The sequence below is a fragment of the Nomascus leucogenys genome, chromosome 7b (assembly GCF_006542625.1).
Source record: "Nomascus leucogenys isolate Asia chromosome 7b, Asia_NLE_v1, whole genome shotgun sequence".
In the NCBI taxonomy this organism is placed as follows: domain Eukaryota; kingdom Metazoa; phylum Chordata; class Mammalia; order Primates; family Hylobatidae; genus Nomascus; species Nomascus leucogenys.
In genome coordinates this window covers 86,381,119-86,405,355 of record NC_044387.1, presented here as the reverse complement: position 1 = coordinate 86,405,355, position 24,237 = coordinate 86,381,119, and the positions used below count along the sequence as shown (strand labels likewise).

The 24,237-nt window shown below is 33.6% G+C and overlaps 1 protein-coding gene across 3 annotated transcripts in view; it reads right to left on the bottom strand.

Moving 5' to 3' along the window:
- The window catches only part of TLL1 (tolloid like 1), a 237,708-nt gene that overhangs the window by 111,721 nt on the left and 101,750 nt on the right, over window positions 1–24,237 (bottom strand). For all 3 annotated transcript variants that reach the window (XM_030816298.1, XM_030816300.1, XM_030816299.1), the window contains 4 exons: window positions 10,441–10,551; window positions 6,860–6,940; window positions 5,213–5,365; window positions 4,569–4,686 (listed from right to left, as the gene is read on the bottom strand). In XM_030816298.1, coding sequence (XP_030672158.1) covers window positions 4,569–4,686; window positions 5,213–5,365; window positions 6,860–6,940; window positions 10,441–10,551 — 463 coding nt within the window. The remainder of the gene's footprint in view (window positions 1–4,568; window positions 4,687–5,212; window positions 5,366–6,859; window positions 6,941–10,440; window positions 10,552–24,237) is intronic.

Sequence of the window (24,237 nt, the reverse complement as noted above, 5' to 3'; positions counted from 1 at the left end):
GAGTTTGAGACCAGCCTGGGCAACATGGTGAAACCTCATCTCTACAAAAAAAAAAAAAAAAAAAAAAAAAAAATTAGCGGGACTTTGTGGCTGATATGGTTTGACTCTGTGTCCCAACCCAAATCTCATCTCAAATTGTAATCCCCACTTGTCGAGGGACCGACCTGGTGGGAGGTGATTGGATCAGGGGGGTGGTCTCCCCTATGCTGTTCTCGTGATAATAAGGGAGTCCTCACGAAATCTGATGGTCTAAAAGTGACAGTTTTCCCTGCACTCTCTCTCTCTCCTGATGCCTTGTGGAGAAGGTACTTGCTTTCTCATTTGCCTTCACCATGATTGTAAGTTTCCTGAGGCCTACTCAGCCATGCAGAACTGTGAATAAATTAAACCTTTTTTCTTTATAAATTACCCAGTCTCAGGTAGTTCTTTATAGCCGTGTAAAAACAGACTAATACAAAAAATTGGTACTGGGAGTGGAGCACTGCTAAAAATTACCTGAAAACGTGGAAGCAATTTTGGAACTGGGTAACGGGCAGTGGTTGGTACAGTTTGGAGGGATCAGAAGACAGAAAGATGTGGAAAAGTTTAGAACTTCCTAGAGACTTGTTGAATGGTTTTGATCAAAATGCTGATAGTTATATGGACAACAAAGTCCAGTCTAAGGTGGTCTCAAAAGGAGACAAGGACCTTCTAATAAATTGTTTTTTCTCCTTAAGTTAGCCAGTCTCTGTTGTTTGCAAAGAAGAATCCTGGCTAGCGCACCCCCTCTGCCTAACTATATAACGTTACTCCTTGAGGAAAGAAAACACCTTATGTTCAACTTTACGTTCCCAAAACTTAGTATGTAAGTGACTGGGCAAAATGAGAATTCAACAAGCATAGGATGAAAGAGTGTCTACCTTTTTTTTTTTTTTTTTTTTTTTTTTTTTTAAGACGGAGTCTCGCTCTGTCCCCCAGGCTGGAGTGCAGTGGTGCGATCTCGGCTCACTGCGAGCTCCACCTCCCGGGTTCACGCCATTCTCCTGCCTCAGCCTCCTGAGTAGCTGGGACTACAGGCACCCGCCACCATGCCCGGCTAATTTTTTTTTGTATTTTTAGTAGAGACGGGGTTTCACCATGTTAGCCAGGATGGTCTTGATCTCCTGACCTCGTGATCTGCCCACCTCGGCCTCCCAAAGTGCTGGAATTACAGGCATGAGCCACTGCGCCCAGCTCAAAAGTGTCTACTTTTATAACCTGAATAATCAAATAGACCAAAGTTAAATATCATTTAATCATAAAATTTAAAGATTAGTTAAACAGGTTAACTGTAATTTTTTTATTTACTTTTTTGGCAATCATTAAAGATAAGTAGATTAAAAAAGTAATATTGTTCCACAAAAATTATCAAATAAAAGAAGAGAAGTCATGTAAATAGAATATATTTAGCTATAAAAGGCTACATAATAGACTGAGGTAATAAATATATAAACCTCTCACAAAGAATGAAATCAATCTCTATCATAAAATAATCTCACATTTTGCTAATAATAATCAATCATCTTGCAAAATAAATAAATGCCACTGATGACAATAACCATTCACTGAAAAATACTTAGTTGAAGAAAAAAATAAGGAAAAGAATAAATAAGAAGTCAGTTAGAGAACCTCCTCTCTTACCTGTCTCTATAAGGATAAGTAGCTGAGAAAGTCTGATGAGCAGCCTGCTAATCAGCTACAACCAGAGTTCTCTCATACTGTTGTACCAAATGCAAATGTAAATAAAATACTTACAGCTCAGTTCAAACCTTTTACCAATATAAGGGTGAAGGTTAAAGCCTACGTCCCACTGAAGATGAATCAAAGAGATCATATATCTAGAAACATACACGTGCCTATATATACAAATATGTCTGCAGTCATACATAAACTATACTTATAATACAATTTAAGAAGAGGAAATGCACTGGAGCTAAGTGGCAAAAAGTTCTGACCTCCACCTTTTGTTTATCATACTTTATTATTTTCCCATCTACCAAAGGCCTGATACGGAAAATGTACCAATAAATGTTAATTGAATAAGAGCTGACTATAGTAGAATAAGGTGGGAAATAATAGTTAATGTTCTAAAAGACACAGGTAGTTTCATGTATAATAGACCTTCCTATAAATACGGGCAAGATTATTTTAGCTCTTATTTTAAAAAATCTCAAGAGTTGCCAGTTGCCTAACTTTGTGGGAGAGGTAAATGAAAGTGATAAAAGCATTATTAAATGGTAAGATGTGTTTCTTATCAGATTAAAGTTAGAAATAGAATTGATGTATGTTGCCATCAATATCAATGACACTACCTTGCAGGCTCTCAATGAACAATTACACTAGATATCGTTAAATGCTACACATTTATTGCCACATTGTTGTCTTTTTTTATGAGATGAAAGACCCAATATTGAAGCCCAATAGGAGTGTTAATGTGCTTGACTTGACAAGTATCTTATTCTAGTTGAGCTGAAGTACTTTATGCACACCAACTACCAAGCTCTTTAATAATTTAAATGAATTTTTATGAGATTTAAGTGAAGCATTATCTTAGGAAAATCATCATGAAATGTGATGTTTTATGAAATTGTGTCAACAATGGTGATTCCAAATGAAGTTAGAATGATTATAATGTTTTGCCAGCCAGTGATGAATTCCTGTACAAGTATCATCCTTCCTAGCACCAAAACACAACACAGAGAAAAGTTTGAACTGTAAAATGAGTAGCAAGATAAATTACCAAAATTCAGCATTACTGCATTACTACTATAAAAATCACAAATATAGGTATGTGCATGTATATGCATGTACAAATACATACTAATACATATATATCACATTATAGGAATTATATACTTCTATATATAGATATACATATTGATTAATACTATATATTTACATATCAATACTTAAGGGGCTAACTTCAGGAGTGCAACTGCAGATTTGAGTTTCTTTGGGCAAGCCACATTTCAGTTTTCACATTTCTAAAATAATTGAAATACATGTCCTTAAATATCCCCTGAAAGTCTCACAATCTTGTAACATAAAAGAAAAATTCTTAACCTTCTTTTATTGCGTGTGAGGAATATGCTCAATGTACTTACATAATGTTTATTTATTTATTTTTTATTTATTTATTTATTTTGAGAGGAGTCTTCCTCTGTTGCACAGGCTGGAGTGCAGTGGCGTAATCTCAGCTCACTGCAACCTCTGCCTCCCAGGTTCCAGCTATTCTCCTGCCTTAGCCTCCCGATCACAGGTGCACGCCAACACGCCTGGTTAATTTTTGTATTTTTAGTAGAGACAGGGTTTCACCATATTGGCCAGGCTGGTTTCGAACTCCTGACCTCAAGTGATCCACCTGCCTCGGCCTCTTAAAGTGCTGGCATTACAGGCATGAGCCACCGTGCCCGGTTCCTTAGTTGATGTTTAAATTGTCAGTACTTTCTTGATCGCCTACATGTAAAGTAGTGGGCTGGGTGTCATGAGGGACACAGAGGTAAGTTACCCATCCTCATCATTGAGAAAGACAGACATTTGGATAAACCGTGGTAATATTACGATTACAGCTATGGATAGAGCAAAATCCCAATGTGGGCAGCTCAGGAATGGGTGAGAATGAAAGATGTGAAAGATTTCCACTGATAAGAAAAGGAAGGTAAAGGCATTCCAAGCAGCAAAACTATCATGAGCAAAACCACGAAGATACGATAGTGAATGAGGAAAAACAGTTTGGCAGGATAAAACAAGTGAAATGCGAAATTATTCAAAAATAAAAGATAATTTATATAAATATAAATTTATTGCAAACAGATATTAGGCAATAAAATAATAAGTGATCGGAACTTTGGATGTGTTTTACAAAATTGATATGTGGGAAGGAGGAAAGATGTACTGATCTGAATAGATTATGGATTTAGAAATATGCAAGATGAGTTTATAACCTTTCCTATTAGATAGCCAGAAAGATACAAGGATGGTCTGGATTTGGATCTCTTAAATATTAAATAGATAAGATGCAGGAAGTATTTCAAATGTAACCAAAACATATCAAGCCAAAATTAATTTAGAAGGGAACACTGCTGAATAAGTCATAATTTATGGAACTATCCAAAAACATCTAGGTTAATGATCTATAAACAGACCAGGTGTGAGATGATAAATACGTGAATGAACTAGGGCATTAACATGAATAGAAGTTGAAATCAAAAGATACAGTGACTATCAATAAAAACGTACTGCACTATTTTAGAGGCAGCACAACAGTATAGTTGACTATACTGAAGTTTCTAGCTCAGGTGAGTAGGATGTTGGTAATGTCATTGTTAGAAAGTAACTGAGGGGGTAGAAAAGAATACACTTGCAGTAGAGGCACAGAGGACTGTGATCAAAGAATACACATACCTAGTATGTAATATTTTTACGTAAAATCCAGGCTTTCTCATGGCCAAAATACAAAGCAAATCTTAAGAAATAAATTTTACCTATGAACATTTAATTGTTTTCCTTTTAATTTTTTTTTCCTTAAGTCAGTCCCTAGTTCTACTTACCCACAAGGCCTATAGGTGAATACAATGTAACTCTCTTCATCACTTCTTTCTATGAAAGTCACACATGTGTGCTTTTCCCAGTGCCTCATGGCCTGCTTGAACATGGCTCTCTGGCTGCCTAGAAAAAATGTGTGATGTTAATGAAAGGGTGGTTGCCCCAGGAAGAATGCTTCTTGCTGGATCCTCTACCCTAAGTCTGGCTGAGCAGTGCAAAATGCCACCTCTATCATCAACCAAAGAATACTAGTTTATGGCACCACAAATGAGTCATTGTTAAGAACGGACACTCACTTTATAATCAGAGGGCTAAAGCTCACTATCTCTACAAATATGTGTCTACAAGGCTCTATAAATGAGGCATACATTCTTTCTGTCAGTTGAAGAGATCAGCTTCCAAATTTAAGAGGCACATCTGAAACTCTGTTTAAAAACCAGAACAGTGCTTTAAACTCTTAGAACACAAGACCAAAGATATTTTTTCAATTTCAAAGACACTCTACACTAATAACCTAAGTTAATGAAGTAGTTTTCCAACCTTGACTTAATACTATGTATCCTATGTTAATATTCTATAAAAATAGACACTTAATCTGTATGATAGTTTTTATTTCTTTATGAAAACAGACATGCTGGGAGTATCTTACCAGTGAAGTTGCCTCCTATAACATAAGGAATAACGCCTCCAGGCCATATTCTTTCTGTTCTTGATGTAGCGGCTCTGGGAACTCGATTTTTCTCATTTTGCCCTGAGAATTGTAGAGGTACTTTTCCCTTAACTGTGTTGTTTTGCTCCAAGCCTGCAGTGACATTTAAAACATTCTGTGAAACATAAGTTCTTGGTCAGGGAATCATTTACCTCTTAAAGGACAAAAGTTAAAATGTCTTATTTACATATTTTTTGTATAAGTGCCAGAAGTCAAAATGCATTAAAGAAAAACTTCAGTTATATTACATACTTGAACAAAAGCATTAAAATATTGAAGGCTTTCATGTCAAAATACTATTTTTTAATGTTCTGTGAGTGAATTTTGATGGATATCCATACAACAGCCTAAAGTGGATAGATGTCAGTTAGGCTTATAGGCCACAGAAAATTTGTTTTCTGTTTCCTGTCTTGCTAGTCACTACCAATTCACCAACAGTTAAAACAGATATTGTTTAATAAGGTCCCATGGTATTTAAGATTCTTGCTACTCCTGCTAGTTTCCTAATCCTTCAAATCTGAACTGATATTCTATAGTACGTCTAAAATTAAGAATACCGTATTATACAGGTAGTAAATGAAGTAACATTAAGACAGATACGGTCTCAGCCTCCCGTACAACAAGCTATCTCCATTCCAGTTTCCTCAGGATTCATACTGAGGAATGCAGCATGATTTAGAGGTCAGTACACAACACGAACAAAATGCATTCTATTCTGGAACAGCTTTCAAGTCTATAGTCTTTTCCTTTTCTTAACGGCCTTTCATAATATTTTTGTTGCTGTTTTTGTTTCTCCTAAATTTACATGATTATTCTTTCTTATCTACCACTGTCAATATGAATATCTTGCCACTGGTATATACTTTGACACAACAAATAGGGACTCTGTCTCTAACATGTCTGTCTTTTCAATAGCCTGGAGCAAAGCATCTTTGCTTGGAAAAATTATTCCTTGGAAATACATACTTCAAGTATTTAATTAATAATCCATCAATTTAAGGAACGTTAGAATATGAGCTATGCATATGGGATTTTAAACAAACCTCTCAAATCTACAAATAATTTTTAATACATTCAATATTGTAAATATTAACTAATTATGAACCAGAGGCAGTTTTTCTGAATGTTTATATTTATAACTATTTTCTATTTTTTGAATGGTCAAAACATTTTAACTTTTTAAATCCAGTAATTAGTTTTTCATTTTACTTTAAGTAGATTTATTTCAAAACAAATAACCATGATATTTTTTCACTTGATTAAAATTGATATAACTCCGGGCTTTATAAAAATACCTTGGTGTGATGCCCAATTGCCTGGAAATATGTATCAATAATAAAATAAACACCTGATACATGTTTTAATAGAGAGAAGCTTAAAATAAATTAAAGGAACATTTCAAATTATTCCAAATGAGTTCTAAAAGGCTTTGATCAGATATGAGCTAGCAAAATAAAAATTTTTAGAATATATCCTTTACATACTTTACATCATAATGGCACACTGATTTTAATAAACTGAACTGCTATGAGTATAATATTTACTGTACATCAAGTCAAGCGTCTGCAACTTTAAACATTGATATACCAAAGCCAATTCTTCTTATCCTGTCTATAAGTTGGTAGAGGGCCCCTCGCTTCTTTGACATAGCATGGTCTCCAAGTCCACCTTAAAGAATAAAAGGAAACGAGTTAAACTCAAAATATGTTAAAGTTCTTGCAAATAAAAAGCAGTCACAGGCAACAATGATTTCTCTTTGGTCATTTTTTTATGTGGTCTTAAAGTGTTGAAATTATGAATATCCATGAATCTTTGAAGAGGGTAAAAACTCTACAGTAACCAATGTTACTTGTTGAAGTAAGGGGACAGGGAGACTCAGAGAGCAATGTAAATGGCTTTATTTGGACATCATAACAATTGAGTCATCTATTGATAATTTGATGGTAACTAAAACAAGGGGATGGGGAGACTCAGAGAGCAATGTAAATGGCTTTATTTGGACATCATAACAATTCAGTCATCTATTGATAATTTGAAACATTTTTCTTTACTGTGACCTTGACATCACATAGTGCTATATAGAATGACAGCAAGTTGTTCTGCCCTGTTGATTGCACGCCAGCTATTTCCCCAGTGCAAACTGAATATTTTCGGAGGCCAAATCAGCAAATGGAAATGAAAACATTAGAAGAGCAAATGTGTAATGCACATTTTCTTCCAAAGCTTCCATGAATTTCAAAAACTTTTTAAATCATATTACATTTTATATATATATGCATTTTTTATTATACTTTAAGTTCTAGAGTACACATGCAAAACGTGCAGGTTTGTTACATATGTATACATGAAGCATATCACATTTTAACAATATATTCAACTACATTTTGAAAATTTAGTTGAATTTATAGAAATCAAAAACATAATTTGGAAAAAGCCACAGGAATCCAAACGAACGTTCAGCTGCAAAATATATTCTGTTACACTGTGTAATTTGAAAAACTTATAAAAAACAGAGTGTAAAAAAAGTCTATAATGCAAAAGGAATAGAAAATGGTAGGAATAAGGAAATATGTGTTCTTGCAATTTTACCAACAAAACCTAGAAAAGGTAGATTCCTGTCATAAGTCAGAAAGCAGAGCATTTAGCAAAAATTCAAGTCTCCAGATTTTCATTCCAGGGCTTTTGCAAAATGCTACTCTCAGTTTTGGCACCTATTTTCTCTATTCTCCTTGAATTTTTATTAGACAAGTAAGAAAATGTTATTAATGAGCAAACAACCAATATAATCACTAATGACATCTTAACAAATACCTATGAATTTCTAGTAACAAGGAGTATCTATGGTTCATAGAGTATCTTGGGGCTAAGACAAAGAAAGCCGTAATTCCACGAAGACAACAAACTATTCACAAATAACTTGAACTATTTCCTTCCAATATCTATTTTAATTTAAAATTAGTACTGAATCTAATTACCTAGACTGAAGCTAAAAAATAATGATAAAATCTATTGCTATATAAGTCTCTTAAAGGAAAAATCAAATAAGTCCTTATAAGGCAAATAAGTTAGAGTGCTTGTTCACTGACTAATAATCTACTTAATTACTTGCATTACATGGCCACATTTTTGCTGTGCATCTTGAGAAACATTTTTGAAATTTTTTCATTGCACATTTTAGAAAGATGAGGTAATACTTAAATACATTCATTCCTAGGCAATTAGAAGAAACATTTTAAAAGTATGGCATCAATGATGTTTGAAATGACCATTATGTAACAACTATATTTATATTACATTGTTTGAAATTCAACTGAATAGTGCAAGTTACTGTTGAACTTTCAAACATGTACCTTCCACAGAAAAATTTAGAATAAGTGTTTTTATTATTATCAGTATAATCTGTTTTATTCTGTGTCTAAAATAATGCTATTTTTCTTCCAATTATTATGGTCTCAGAGTTTAACAATAAATAAAATTAAATTAAATAACAACACTTTAAAAATTTAAAATCATAGAGAACTAATGCCTTCAAAATAATGGGAGAAGGGAGGTCAAATAAGTGATCTAAAGCTTAGAGCTAATGAAAATTTTAATAAAAATTGGAAATGCAACTTATCATAAATCTAGCATTTTACTGTTGTATCATTGCTCTACTGTCCAGAATGCGTTGCCTCCATGACAGTGTTACAGGTGATACAGCAACTGGATATTTGGCCAAGAAACATAATCTACAGGGATACACTCTCTGTGATGACACTGCACAGCAATATTAGCACCTATATTGATATATGTTTTAGAAAAGATTGTCACTATGCATAACAAACACCAAAGCACACTATTTTTAAATAGTATGTGTTATTATTTTAGATGAATTCCTTAGGCTTTCTCTTATATACTTCCTACTTTAAATAAATTTTTCTATCTGATAATGGTATTTTGATTATATAGAATAATATCCTTATTCTTACAAAGTGCATGCTAGACTACCTAATAATATTAAAGTGTGTTTTTTCCAGCTGACTTCAAATTTGTTTTAAACATACTTACGCATGTATGCACACATACATACACACACAAACGTTCAGTGAAAATAATAAACTGTTAAAAACTGCTGAATCTAACAAGTAAGAATACCACTATTCTACAGTCTAATAGGTAGAAATATTACGATATATTTAAAACTGGTCATAGTAAAAAGTTGCAAAGAAAGTAAATTGGGCAAAGTAAAAAGTCACAGTAAAAAGTCTTAAGTCCATAATATATATGTGCATTTGATACCAGAAAGGACTACATATTGTATTTCCATAGAATAGGAGAAAATAAAAATACTAAAAGGGAGAATGCAATGAAATCAAAAGCAGGACATGAAATAAATATTTTAGCTATTAATACAATTACAGAAAGAGATTTTAACTTTCTAACCTTGCAATTTTCTCCAAAATAATACACAGATCAAAATTTTACCAAGATACTATAAAGAATTTTGAAATTTTAATTAAAAAAATTGTTACATGAGAACTGAAATAATCTTTTACATATATCAAGTTTCTTACAGGCATAATTCAAACATGTTTAAATCAATAAAATTAAAATTGCCTTCTGGGGTTTTTACAAAAATTATATAGATATATAAATTTTCCAAATATTATTCCTATATAATTTCAAATATATTTCCTATATAATTTCTCTAAGAATAATTTACATTTTGCAACTCGATATCCAAATGAGAGGCAACTTAATATAATACTCAAGAGGACGAAATCAAGCTTTTTTCAGAATTGAATTCTGGTTCTGACATGGCCACTTCCTGATGATGTGACAATAAGAAAGCTGTATAGCCTTCTAAATCTCAATCTGCTGATTTCTAAAATCATAGTGATATTAGTAACTACCCTGAGGGGGTTGTTATGAAGATTCAGAGAGTTAATATCTGCAAAGCACTTAAACCAGACCTAGTATGTAGCAAATACCACAACCTGTTTGGTAAAAAAATAAATTAATAAAATGAAAACTATGAATAAAACCTGCATTTCTAAATATGTATATTTGTGTATAGGAAGTCAAAGTTGATCGACAGGAGATGAAAAATGATCCAAAAATATTTATAGCACTTCAAGAGTATATTTTCTCCAAAATAAAGACAAATTTTCTGAAACAATCAACCATACCTGTGGTATGTCCAAGGTTTCCAAAGGGGTTCTGCGTAAGGTCAATTGTCCTATCTATTTGAAAGATATTTAAGTCTTCATCATCTAAGGCAATATCGCCCCAAAATACAGCTAAAAAAAGAAAAGTTGAATTAAAATGTAAAATATTTTCGTGAAATCAATACAAACAAAGCTAATTAAAAAAGCATTGTTAAAAATATGGAAACATGGTCTGGATAGAGACAGATCTTTCAGAAAGTAATCATAACTGAATGTACTGGAACTGTTACAGGACAAATATTAGCCACCTGTAAAAGGGCATAACTCCATTTTTTTTACATTGTTGCTTGTGGAGAGGGGAAAAGTAGTTTCCTTGAATAAGAAGGTTACTGATTATGGAGATTCTAAATAAAGAGAAATAGGCAATCTTGAGTTAATTCGCAAATATCTGAAAATCGGATAAGAATGTCTGCATCTTCTGTGGATTCTTATGAACAGCAGCAGGTCTTCGCCGAGAGGAAAAAGGAAAAGCAGTAACAACTAAACCATGTGATATTTTATAAACTAAGATAATTTTATAATGCAAGGTGCAATCAAGACAAAAGAATATAGTGCTATTGTAGCAATTCATTCACCATATTTCATACAATTTATAATACACTTTATCTAAAGATGGCATTGCCCCTGAGTCTCTGTAAAATGGATATATAACTACCAAAAGTAATACTTAAGTCAACATTTATTTAGGCAACAACTAGATGCCAGATTTTTTATCTTTAATGACAAATATAACATGGTCCATATTTTCAAGAGCCACCAAGTCATTACCCTAAAACCTGAAAACACTCTGACTCTATTATTACTATTTTTGAGTTAGGGTCTCTCTGTTACCCAGGCTGGAGTGCAGTGGTGTGATGACGGCTCACTGTAGCCTTAACCTGAACCTCCCAGACTCTAGTAGTCCTCCTACCTCAGCTTCCCAAGTAGCTGCCACTACAGACACACTCCACTGCGCTGGGCTAATTTTTGTAATGCCTGTTAATTTTTGCATTTTTTGTACAGAAAGGGTTTTGCCATGTTGCCCAGGCTGATAACGAACTCCTGGCCTCCAGTAATACTCCTGCCTTAGCCTCCCAAAATGCTGGGATTACAGGAGTGAGCAACTGCTCCCCATCTGACTCTATCTTTTTTTACCTAGTGTATTATGCTACTTAATAAAGCAAAGTTCTATAAACCATTGTGAAACCATGGGAGAGTTCATTGATAACCAGTATGTGAATTTCTCTTTTGAAGTTGGTTATATATATTAGTGCAACAATAAAATAGTCTCCCTGTTTATTTGAATACAAGCTACACCAACCAATCCCTTAGTACTGCCAGAGTCAAAGCACAGTAACTTCAGGAAGCACAAGAAACTTGAGAAATAATAAATTAATCATGAGACAGTAGAACATTGAAAAATGCCTGGAAATACAGGGATTTTTGTTTTTTACAGGTTTACCAATTTTCTTTATTTTTAAAACTTTCTTCAGATTTTCTTCTGTGAAACCAAAAGGAAAAGAAAGAAAATACATTAAAATCGTAGAAAGTAACAAAATCCATGCTTTTCAAATTACTGTCTTTCATTGGATTTAAATCTTAATATTTATGAAGTTTTCCACTATAGAGAATTAGTTATTTATGAAGTTTAAACTTCAGTCCTAAAAGCTGTTCAATGTTTTAGGCTTTGATCAAAGGTTTATCATATAAAATTATTCATCCAGTGCAAAACTGACATGAGATAAGAAGGAAGGGGTTAGATTTATGTGTGAATCTAAAAAGGAAGAAAATAGAAATTAGTAAAATGTAGGTTATCATTTCAACATATGGATAAATCTTTACTATAATTAGATTTCTCCCTTTAACCCCTCACTGGCCCTATTTCCAATGGAAAGGCAGTCTAAAGAAGCAAAGAAATGCTTACTTTCGTTTACTCTCATAGCAGCAAAGCCACAAAGAGTGTACAGAATAGTTTATAACACTAGCTAAGAGGGTGGTTTTGATGCCGGAAATTGAATCGAGATTCTAATCAGCTTCGTACAGATGCAGCAGAAAACACTAATGCTCCAGCGTCCCTAAAGCCAGACCCCCTCAAGAAACTTACCCAAGTTAAATATTTTGCCAATTATAATATAAGGCTTGTTGGTTTTCACAAAAATACATTTTACACTTTTTAAGACTGTAAGGTAAATCCAAGTTGACTAGTTATTTGAAACTTCCACAGGTGCGTTTACAACGCAAATAGCTGTGATCATCCACTGGCAGGGACTCTCAGCCTGTCTCTTCCTTTCTTAGTGCTGGCAGTGTGCTGGCCACTAGACACTGAAGCAGTGCTTCCCTAACTTTAATTTGCCTAAGAATCATAGCGAATCTGGCCAAAGTGCAGACTCTGATTCGGTAGGTCTGGAGAGGAGCCTCAGATTCTACATTTTTAACAAGCTCCCAATCACTACAAATGATTATCATTGTCATCATCTTTATTAGTATTAACTTTTTTTCTGCAAGAATAAATTCCCACTCTTCTTTGAGTCAGATGGTTGACTTGAAAACTGAGGCACTCAACTAAGCAAAATGTACTTTGTCAATACTACATTTCAGATAAAAGCAGTACACATAAAATAAAATTCAGATGTGTTTTAGATTTTATTTTCTTGTAATGGCTTTTTATATGCAGCAGGATCCATGTCTTGATGGATTATATCAAACACAGATCCATAGTCCAAGGATAAATCACTTCACAGAAGCAAAAACATTACTTCTGGGGAGAAGAAAGGGCACCAGGCTAGATGGTACTTAAAAGGAGAAAAAACAGCTCTGGAGGACATAAGCCCATTTATTTATCATTATTTTTTCTAAACTAATAACTTCAGAATAGTTTGGCAGTGATGAATACACCATAAATTGCTTCAGGAAAAAGCCAAATATTTCTTTGAAAGAAAGCAATAGTGAGTGACTAAGCCAATTCATTTACGGCCAGACTTGACGCACTGTAGCCCATATACATCTTTAAATCTTGATATTCTCAGAAGAAAAAAAAGGCACGTTAGAACTTTCAACCTGTCATACAGTTTAAAATGCATTTCTTTCTTTATATTGCACACATTTGAAGAGTTCCGTAATTCGTCTTTATTTAAATCTATGTCCTATTTCTGTATGCTAAAATATTTTACTTATGTATTGGCACAGTAAGTTGGACCATGACAATTTATACTCATATGTATTAGGATGCATTATAATCTAATATATATTTGACACTTAGGTGCAAAAATACATATGAAATTCTCGAATCCACTTTGGAATTTTGTTTTTGTTTTTATGTGGTATTTTCTATTTATTTTACCTCAAAAAACAAAGTTGGAGATAAATAGTCTTAAAAGTATGAATTATCGTTCATTTGGCCCATTTAATACATGATTTGAGGTTAGTGAGATCAGAACTAAAAAAAAAAATGGGAAAATGGTTATTGGGACGATACTAGGAAAATGCCCAAGTGCAATTAGAATATTTACTATCTGTTTGGAATTCTGCTTGGATTCTTATGGTCAAATAGGGGGTTGGAGCTAACCAGTAAGCCAAAATTAAATGTCAGAGAGAACAATTTTTAAGCTACATGGAAAACCACAGGTTTTGTTTTTCCCTTAAAGTTTATTTGCCGTTAATGCACAACAAACATTTTTTTAATCAGAGACTAAAGCAGAAAGACTGCGTTTATTATAGCACGCAGAATAAGTGCATTTTATAAAATAACGTATGATGAGAATAAGCAATTCAAGATTGTGATACCCTAGGCCTTAACTTTAAAAAATGCCACTTCCACCCATGTCCCCAATTCCTCAGTGAGCTCTAACTCTTCAGTCTGAAGCTGAGGCCGTCAGCTTTAAGGAGGCTTTAAGTTTGTGATTTCTGAAAAACTACATGCAAAAATTTCTATGAATTTATAAACACAAACACCATCTATTTTTCTGGGACAAGTCCACAGTAGATTGTCAAAAGGGGTCACACAAAGTAAAGAACCACTACTTTTGCCAAGGGTGAAGTCTTTCTGTCCACTCAGGAGAAAATACTTGAAAACTAAATATCCTCAAGAAAATGAATACATTTATTTGAATTAACACTAAGATATCTGATAGCTGGTTACCAGTCGAGAGCACACTGACAAGAAAATTCAGTCTCCTTAGGCCTTCCCAGAAAAAACCTTCCCAGAAACCTGCTCTTCCCATTTGCCCTAATTGTCTCTACTTTCATGTCCTGACTGTGCTTCTGCCAATAATAAGGCAACACACAAGATTTCATAATTGTTTTCAGTCGGCTTCCTCAATCTAATTTTGAAAATACTGACAACAGGAAGTATGTATTGCTCACCTTAATATCCTTAATGCCATAGTACCAGAAACAAATAGGTCTTCAATATACACATTTTGAGGCACAAAAATGTGAATGAGAATATACCACGAATTGGAGTATGAGTTGTGTGTAACAAAAGAGTCCATATAAGAGTTTATTAGGCTGCTTGTGCTACCTATTTGACAAATTTGCTTTAAGAACCAAAATACTAGATATTTAACTATTCCAAGAATAAATATTTACAAGCCCCTCAATCTCTAGTGGATTACTGTTATAAACATTTTTAAAGCAATTAAAAGACAGCTGCCTTTCTTTTTTATTTTAGTGGCATATATTATTAAACGTAATTATGGGAATTGTGTCCCCTTTTCTCCAAACACCACACTTGTATGCCCAGGAAATACATGATTGAGCTAGAAGATTCGTTATCTTGAGATTTATGGGATTGGAAGAGATAGCTCAAAGATTCAACAATAGCCAAGAGCATTTGTTCATTACACTTTTTCCATATACAGTTTAAGCTTTCTGCTTTTACTGATACTGGATTTAGGGAGGAAAGATGATGTCATGTGAAGGTCTGAGAAGGCTACTCTGACTGTTCTTGCTCACAGTGAAGGCATAATGAAAATTTTCTCAGACGAAGGCAACAGTGAAGTCTCAAAAGTCAACTATTTTTACATGATTGACAACCACTGAGCAAATTCCCAAGGAAAAGTAAGACTTGGCAAAAGTTCTAAGACATACATTTTAGCGAGTGTTACACCAGTTAAAAGAGAAAATAATTTTCTGGTAGCACTTCATGTGCATAGAATAAATTTCCCCCAACATGACACACAAAGTTATTATAAATTCCAAATTTGAGAAACAATTATCGAAAATTTTAAAAGCTCTTGATACAATAGAAAAATAAATACAAAAATATTTTATATAGAATCAGAAATATTCTTCAGAAAAAGACGTTTTAAGGTAGTTATGTGTCTTTCTTAAATTTCTAATAATAGAAAAGAAAGTATTTGCAGTCCATTATTTTAGTGTTTGTTCAAAGGCATCCCATGCAACGTTTTATTTAAAACATTATCATTTTTTTCAAAGTCTACTTTTCCACTTTTACCATATACTACCATATAAAATCAACAAAATCATCTAATCTACAATTAAAAAGTGTGCTTTCAGTAAAGTACTATTAATGAGTTAAATAAAATTGTTCACTCATCCTTTCCTTGCACACTGTATTGGAAGGTGCATCTAGGTAACCTGATTTTTACCTGGCCATTTGAAAACAATATGTCTTTACCCAGTGTAGATTTTTTGAAAGATGCTAGGAGTACCATATAAGAAAGCTAGACTTTGGATAATTGACTCTAGGAAGAAAAAATAAAGAAACTGTCCAAACATACTTCAAATTTAGAAGTTCCTTCAAAGAGCATAGAACTTCTCCTCAAGCTAAACACAGTCTTCTTCAATTACTTTTTAAATCAGGAAATAGAATATAATCTCAATACACAATCAGATGTGAATCTGAAGTGTAAGACAAACAAATCTATATACATATACAGATACAGACACATTCTGTTAGTACAAGGACTGTTCTGCCAGAATATGAAAATATTTCATGATATTTATTAGGTTCAAGATGAATCAAAATTGATCAATCCATTCTGAACTTAAACACAAGCAGCATGTTGCCTTTTTCAGTCCTTTTCTGTTTTAACATAATTTTACATTATGGAAATGATTAAATGCTAAATTTCCAAATAAACATACCTTTCTATTTAGGTCAGAAAACAAAATTGTTCCCCTAACAAAAGATCCATTGAAATATCATATCAATCTGCATTTATAGCCCACAATGTCTGTGGATAGGATTTCTCAGGACATTTTTAAAATATCATCCATACCACAAATATTCATTCTGAACTCTTTGTCTCAAAAGAGAAAACATTGACAGAAAAGTGCTTTGATCCAGAAACATAAAAGTAAATATTGAAACTTTTTTGTGTGTATGGCCCAATATTTTCTCTCCTGAGCTTTAAGAAAATAAATTATAGTAGTTCAGAAGTTTTTAAAAATTTCCATTCTTACACTGCTCAAATATTAAGTATACAATCAACCACTAGCAAGATTTGGTTTATTTATATTTCCCACGTCATACATTTTGTAAGGACGGGGCAAACATTTGTTTTTTCTTCCCTTATGCCTGTAATTGTTTACGTTTGTGGCCAGGGTGGGAGTCAACCCTGATATGTCTTTTTGAATTAAGTTTCCTTATTTTCTAAATATTGACACTAGATCTTGGAGTAAATCTTGATCTCTTTCTGGAAGTAAGACAGTTCATGCAAATTTGCTCTTTTTTTATATACATTGCTCTATGGTTTACCCACTGGATGGTCATTTCTTCACACAAACACAAGAAACTTTTTTCCCACTTTTCCCCATTTTTATTTAGTTTACTTTTATGATACTTCGAGAAAAACTGTACTACAACCTTTCTGGTTATTATTATTCTTTGTAAAATATTTCCCTTTCGGCACAAATCAAAGTCCGGAGTCCTTTCTCTTTGGTTAATACCTCACACTGCACAGCCATAAAACAACATGGCCTCAGCGAAATAAACTTTACAAAATTTAAAAACTCACTGACTCTCTGAAACTTGACTTAATATATTGATTTCTATTTCTTCTTTTCATAGTCTTAGAGACCTTAAACAATGGGAAGAATAAAGATAATTTTACTCACTCTAAAACAAGCACAAAATTGAAGATCTATGAAATATTCCTCTCAATATTATTTGTAATGTTTTACAGCTTTACTTTAGAAGTTTCATAGTGTCAGTAACACATATTGCTATTAAATGCATGATGCTTAATATTAATAAGGCATCCTCACTGACATTATTCTATTTGAGTCACAGAAAATTAAGTGATATTAATACTGTTAACTTGCTGATACAATTTACATTTGAAAAAACTTCCCATTCTCTTATTGTCCATCAATAATATTATTTGGTGTCTACACTTTGCTTAATATAGCAGAGTCTGTTAGCGCTGATAACAGACAGGTCATTTCTTAAAGCAAAATTATTCCGAGTCAGAAACATCGTCTGACTAAGAGTTTCCCTTTAAAATCATGCTGATGATCCATCTTAAACACAGCAGTCTCGTATAGGGAAAGAAGAAATAGATGATTCTTTTCTTTTCGGGTTTGCAGAAACAGGGATGGTGTCTGCAATGGCACATAGAGATGATACACTTTATTGAAAAATGAAAGCAATCTGCAAAGAAAACACGTACTAAAGGAAAATGGAGTTCATCATAATTTACATCCTGGTAGCAACAAAACCACCTAGGGCTATGCCCATGTTCTAGGTGTAATTTCAATGTTAAGTAATCTGCCAGTGTTGTTTCAAAGCTTGTTTGAGATAATAAAGGAAAAGATATTGGAATCCATATACACATGAATACTAAGTAAATAAAATCTTTATAAATAACTGCAAATCACAGTCCTTGGTGTGTCCTTTTAAAATTTACATATTTAGAACTGACATGATAAGTTTTAGCTAGTAGATATAAATCGGAAATTTGGCACATCCAAACCTCCAATCTCCCTGCAGCATTACTGATTAACTAATTTAAAATGCATAATTTGACTCAAAGCTTATCAACTCTGTAAATCTTGGACTCAAGATAGAACTGTAATTTTCCACTTAAATTATTCACAGCAAAAAATTGTTGAAGGTATCCTTTTGTAATCTTTGGAAAACAAACAAAAAATCCACAAGTTTCTATGCATTTTATTTTGCTTGTAACAACATAACATCCAAAACGTTTCAGTAATCACTGTCTCTTGGGGAGTGAGTGTCAAAATATATTGAACTATCTGGTTAACTGAAAGATAACCTCCTTTTCAGTAAAACAAGAAGAATTATGGGGGGAAAAACTCTATAGAGGATGAAGGCAATTATCATCTGCTGCTGTTCTTAACTGAGTTTCAGATAATTATATTGGTTACTCTCTCATGTGCAAAATTTTAGAAATACAGTAGTTTACCAATTGGGCCTAAAATTTTGTAAAGAGCTCATTTATAGTAAGTCACTTTAATGGAGCCATGGAGGCTTACAGAACAAACCAATGTCTAAAATGAAGCCCTCCAAAAAGAATAGAATTTTTTAAAAACTGTTTAAAACATTTTATTTTACTCAGACACTGAGACAATTTAATTATCATTATAATGTGTTGAACTTATATTTTGTGTCTGATATTGTGCTAGGCAACAGGAATTCAAAAATAAGGCAATGTCCCTTAGAGATTAATAACTTAGAACATCAAGTAGGCTCTCTTAACAACTTGAAGTCCATTTTAAATTGACTATTTTGCCTTCTATTTACCATTGAAAAAATTCCTGTAGGCTCAGGTATTTGGAGGCTACTTTGAATATTAAAAGTAGACTTCTCTGCCAAAATTAATCATATTACCGTAGCAACTGCTCACAAGGTGTCTAGTTTTACCAGTTCTGTATATTTGGTGCTAACTACACACAATCCTGAGTTATTTCTGAATGACAGCTTATCACTACAATTGGCTGCACATTTGAATTACTTTATTTTCTTAGACTGTGCCTGCAACAGCCATTAATTTTCTACTTCATAAGAGGCCACTAACTTAAATTCAAGAAGAATATGCTATAGAGAATAGAAGGATGTTTCTGGGGAGATGCAAACTTTTGATGAATTTGCTTGAATTTAAGGTCTGGGTTGAGCCTTGCAGAGTCAGAAACTTGGTCTTATCCATGTTCCAGAATCCATTACACTTGGAAATACAGACATCTCTGAGACAGCGCATATGAGATTGCTATCATGAAAATAAAGTGCCAGCTCACACTAAGAACTATAAAGGGGATTGGACACTCAGAGTATCTGCCCAACATATTCTCAATATAAATAAAAATATGTGAAGAAAAACCACGCTCGGAAGAGTGCTTGTTAAACATGGAGCCAGTACAAGGAAGATTACTTACATGCTTCCAATGTTTAATGATAACATGGATACGGTTTGGATGGGCACTTTCAACATTTGCCTCTGAAACTGTCTTTTTATCCTGGTTTTCACATCTAACCAAAACCTTTCTGATTGTCACGTTCATTATCCATGTTAATACAGTCAGTCAACCAGACTGGTCCTCCCTCTCTATTTAGAAATCATGATGTATTTCAACCGTATAGAAAAGCATGTTCACCACGGAGTTTTGCAAAAACCTGAACAGCTTGCAAAATTTGCCTCACATCTTTGTTTATTTATTTGTTCATTTATGTAGAGACGGGGTTTCGCCTTGCCACCCAGGCTTGAGTGCAACAGTGCAATCATAGCTCACTGAAAGCCTCAGATTCCTGGGCTCAAGGAAAGCCTCAAATTCCTGGGCTCAAGGAATTCTCCTGCCTCAGCCTCCTAAGTAACTAGAAGTACAGGCGCACACCACCATGCCTGGTAAATTTTTTATTTCAGATCTTTATTATTAGAATAGTTCTTATACTATCTATGTTTCCCTTCTCATTACCATGACCCCATGTTCTCTCAGAGTAACCAGTATCACAAATACAGTATTTGTCACTCCCGTACATGTTTCTATTCTTCCAAACTCATATGTATCTGTGGAAAAGTATAGTACTTCTTTTTGCTTATTAATTTTAAGTATTATATAAATATCATTAAACTCTATGTTTTCTTTTTCCTCTGTATGATTTTGCACAATATTGAATATAAAATGTTTGTTATACACATTTGACTATAGCTTTTCTTAACTTCTAAGTTAGTCTTTTATATGAATATAACATTTATTTGTATCTTTTTCTATTAATATAAGTTTCCATAGCATCAAACTTTTCCCTAATACAAACAATGCTCTAGTAAACACCAGGTATTGCACAAGGCTTGTCTAGGATATATATCTAGGTAGTCAATCAGTGGGTCATAGGATATGCATGTATACACCTTTTTTTAGAAATTGCCTAGAATTTGAATACAGACTAATAATGGCAGCAGCAGCAGCCACATAATAATGGAATATTCTCTGATCCTGCTATAAAAACACAGAACAACCAGTTTAAAAAAAACCCAAAGACCCTTGGACAATATATAGCATAGATCTAGGTTACAAAGTATCACCTCAAACTTTCAAATACAAGTGGATGGGAACAAACTATTTTACAACTCTTCTGCTGTGAAAACAGCTACAAGAACCACACAGTATCAGCACATGAGTAAGGAAAAAAAGGATGACAACTGATGGGCCTGGGGACAGGAATATGTCAAAATCACTGACAAGATACTCATTGGAAAGCACAGCAGACCAACCTGAGAACAGCTAAAATTGGGAGAGAGTTTTGCAGAATCCAATTTACAACTTAATGCAAAGAAAAAAATGAACATTTGCACATATTTGGTGGCATAGCCACAAAGACAGAAACCATTCAAAGTTCTTTGGAAACAAACAAAAACAAAAAACAGCAACTTAAATATATATATCCTCATTGAAATGTATCCTAAAAGCAAAAGAATTTTAAAAAGTAAACTTTTCAATAATCATATTATTGGTGGTAGGCAGTGATGGTGATACTATTTTGAGATTGTGTATGTGTTATAAGATAAAGTGTAAAAAGCAAAAACTGTTAACTTTAAGAACTCACATTTTTACTATGTTTGAAGAAGGCTGATTCTGAAATTGAGGAGGTTAATTAAAAGCTTTGGACCCCAAAGAATGAACTGGAATTATCTATATAAAATTATGATTAATTTTATAACTAAAAATTGTATGTACATATATTTCCTCTTTCTAACTAATAAAAAAAGCCTGGAAACAATGAACAACCAACACAGTGGTAATAAAAACCACTGGCACCCAAAAAACTCACCAATAAAAAAAATCAGAGCTTTTTGGAAAAAAATGATTTCAGGGTTGAGGTAGAATCTGAGTAAAATAAGCCTTGGCTATTGTAATACCAGAAAGCAGTAAGGCTTCTAAGTATGAAAGTGTTCTGTTAAAAGAGTTAGGAAAAATTGTGTAAGCTCCTGCTGGCCTAAATTACGATAAAATGAATATCAATAAAGAGAATAATTGATTGGATTGAAACACATTATCAAATATGTTTAAACCCATTAGTTCATAGTAACACTAAAAATACAATTAGAGGACGCTAGGAAATCAACTCATCTATTTTGCAAACATATATAGACAGAAATGTATTTTAAACAACACGTTACCTCATAACTAGTGAGAAGGACATTTGTATTTATGTTCTTGGAATCCTTCCTCTTTTGTGAATGACCTATTCCTATCCTTTGGGATGTATTTTCTTTGTAAGATTTGTCTTATGCTTATTGATTATAAGTGTTGCTAGATATTAATTTTCTCTCATTGAAGAAGCTTTTCTCAGTACAGGTTTTGGGTTACACTGGATGTAGTTTATTTAGTGCATTCAACTTAAATAAATGTATTTAATTTAGTGCAATAAATTTTATAACCATTTCTCCTTTATATTTTGGGCTTCTGAGTCCCATTTAAGCAACATATCTTTTCCTGAGACCATAAAAATGGTTAACTATTCTATTAGTCCATTTTCACACTGCTATAAAGAAATATTCATGACTGGGTAATTTATAAAGGAAAGATGTTTGATTGACTCACTGATCCACACGGTTGGAGAGGCCTCAGGAAACTTACAATCACGGTGGAAGGGAAAGCAAGCACATCTTATATGGAGGCAGGCGAGAGAGTGTGTGCAGGAGGAACTGTCAAACATTTATAAAACCATCAGATCTCATGAGAACTAACTCACTCTCACAAGAACTCACTCAGTAAACTTTCAGCATGGGGGAAACTGCCCCCCACGATCCAACCACTTCCCACCAGGTCCCACCAGGTCCCATGTGGGGATTGTGGAGATTACAATTCAAGATGAGATTTGGGTGGGGACAGAGCCAACCATATAGCCTATATTTCCTAAAACTGCTAAAATCTAACTTTTAACATTTATGTCTTTAGTCCACATTAACCTATTTTTTCTTTTGTTATAGTTAAAGATTAAATATCTTTTCAATCAGGGGTATCCAATCTTTTGGCTTCCCTGGGCCACACTGGAAGAATTGTCTTGGGTCACACATAAAATACGCTAACACTAACTATAGATGATGAGCTAAAAAGAAGAGAAATGCAAAAAAACCTCATAATGTTTTTAAAAAGTATATGATTTTGTGTTGGGCTTCATCCAAAGCCATCCTGGGCCGCATACAGCCCACAGGCTACGGGTTGGACATGATTGATCTACATGGATAGCTAACTGTCCCAGTTCCATGTAAAGAACCTCTATCCCTTTTCCAAATATTTTAAATACTGTCTCTGTCATATATCTAAGCCTTTTATTCTGTTTCATTGGTGTATAGGTTTAATACCCTTCTATGTTGGTAACAATCACTTTATATGAAACTTTATATCTAATAGAATTAGTCCCATACCTATGTTATCAAATTTTCTCAGTTTTTCTTAGCAATATGATTTTCTATATAAATTTTAGAAGCAGACAGTCAAGCTACAAGAAAAACCCAATGAGACCTTGATTAGAATTGCACTGTCTATGTAAATTAATATAAGAATAATTGTCATTTTAAAGATCATAGTTCAACTTATTTTGGTTTTATTTACATCTTCCCATAAAGGGAATGTAAGTTTCTTCCTAATGTATGCCTTGTTAAGTTTATTTCCAGTAAACTTTCAGACTGTATTTCTGTAACAAATATTAACATTTTAAACTACATTTTCTAAGTGTTCCTTGTATATAATAAAAGAATTGTTAGACTTTGATCCTGTATTCATCAGATATCCTGAACCTTTCCATTGGCTCCAATAGATCTCTTGCATTTCCTGTGAAGTCACTTTTACCATCTGAAAGTGCTGTCATATTCATTCTCTTCAGTTGCTCTGTGTGGGTATGTGTGTTTTAGCTAAATGCTAGAATCCAAATCATAATACTGAATATAAGTAGTGATGGCAGGAATACTTGCCTTATAACCTTTTTTTTTTCTTTTTTTTTTGAGATGGAATCTCACTCTGTTACCCAGGCTGTGCAGTAGTATGATCTCGGCTTACTGCAACCTCTACCTCCCAGGTTCCAGCAATTCTCCTGTCTCAGTCTCCGGGGTAGCTGGGATTGCAGGCGCACGCCACCACGCCTGGCTAAGTTTTGTATTTTTAGTAGAGATGGGGTTTCAGCATATTGGCCAGGCTGGTCTCGAACTCCTGACCTCGTGTGATCCACCCGCCTCAGCCTCCCAAAGTGCTGAGATTACAGGCATGAGCCACCATGCCCGGCCGTCTTACAACTTTTAAAGAGGCTTCTAATAGTTTCCCATTGACTATGGTTTTAGCTAACAGATTCTGGCAGTTACT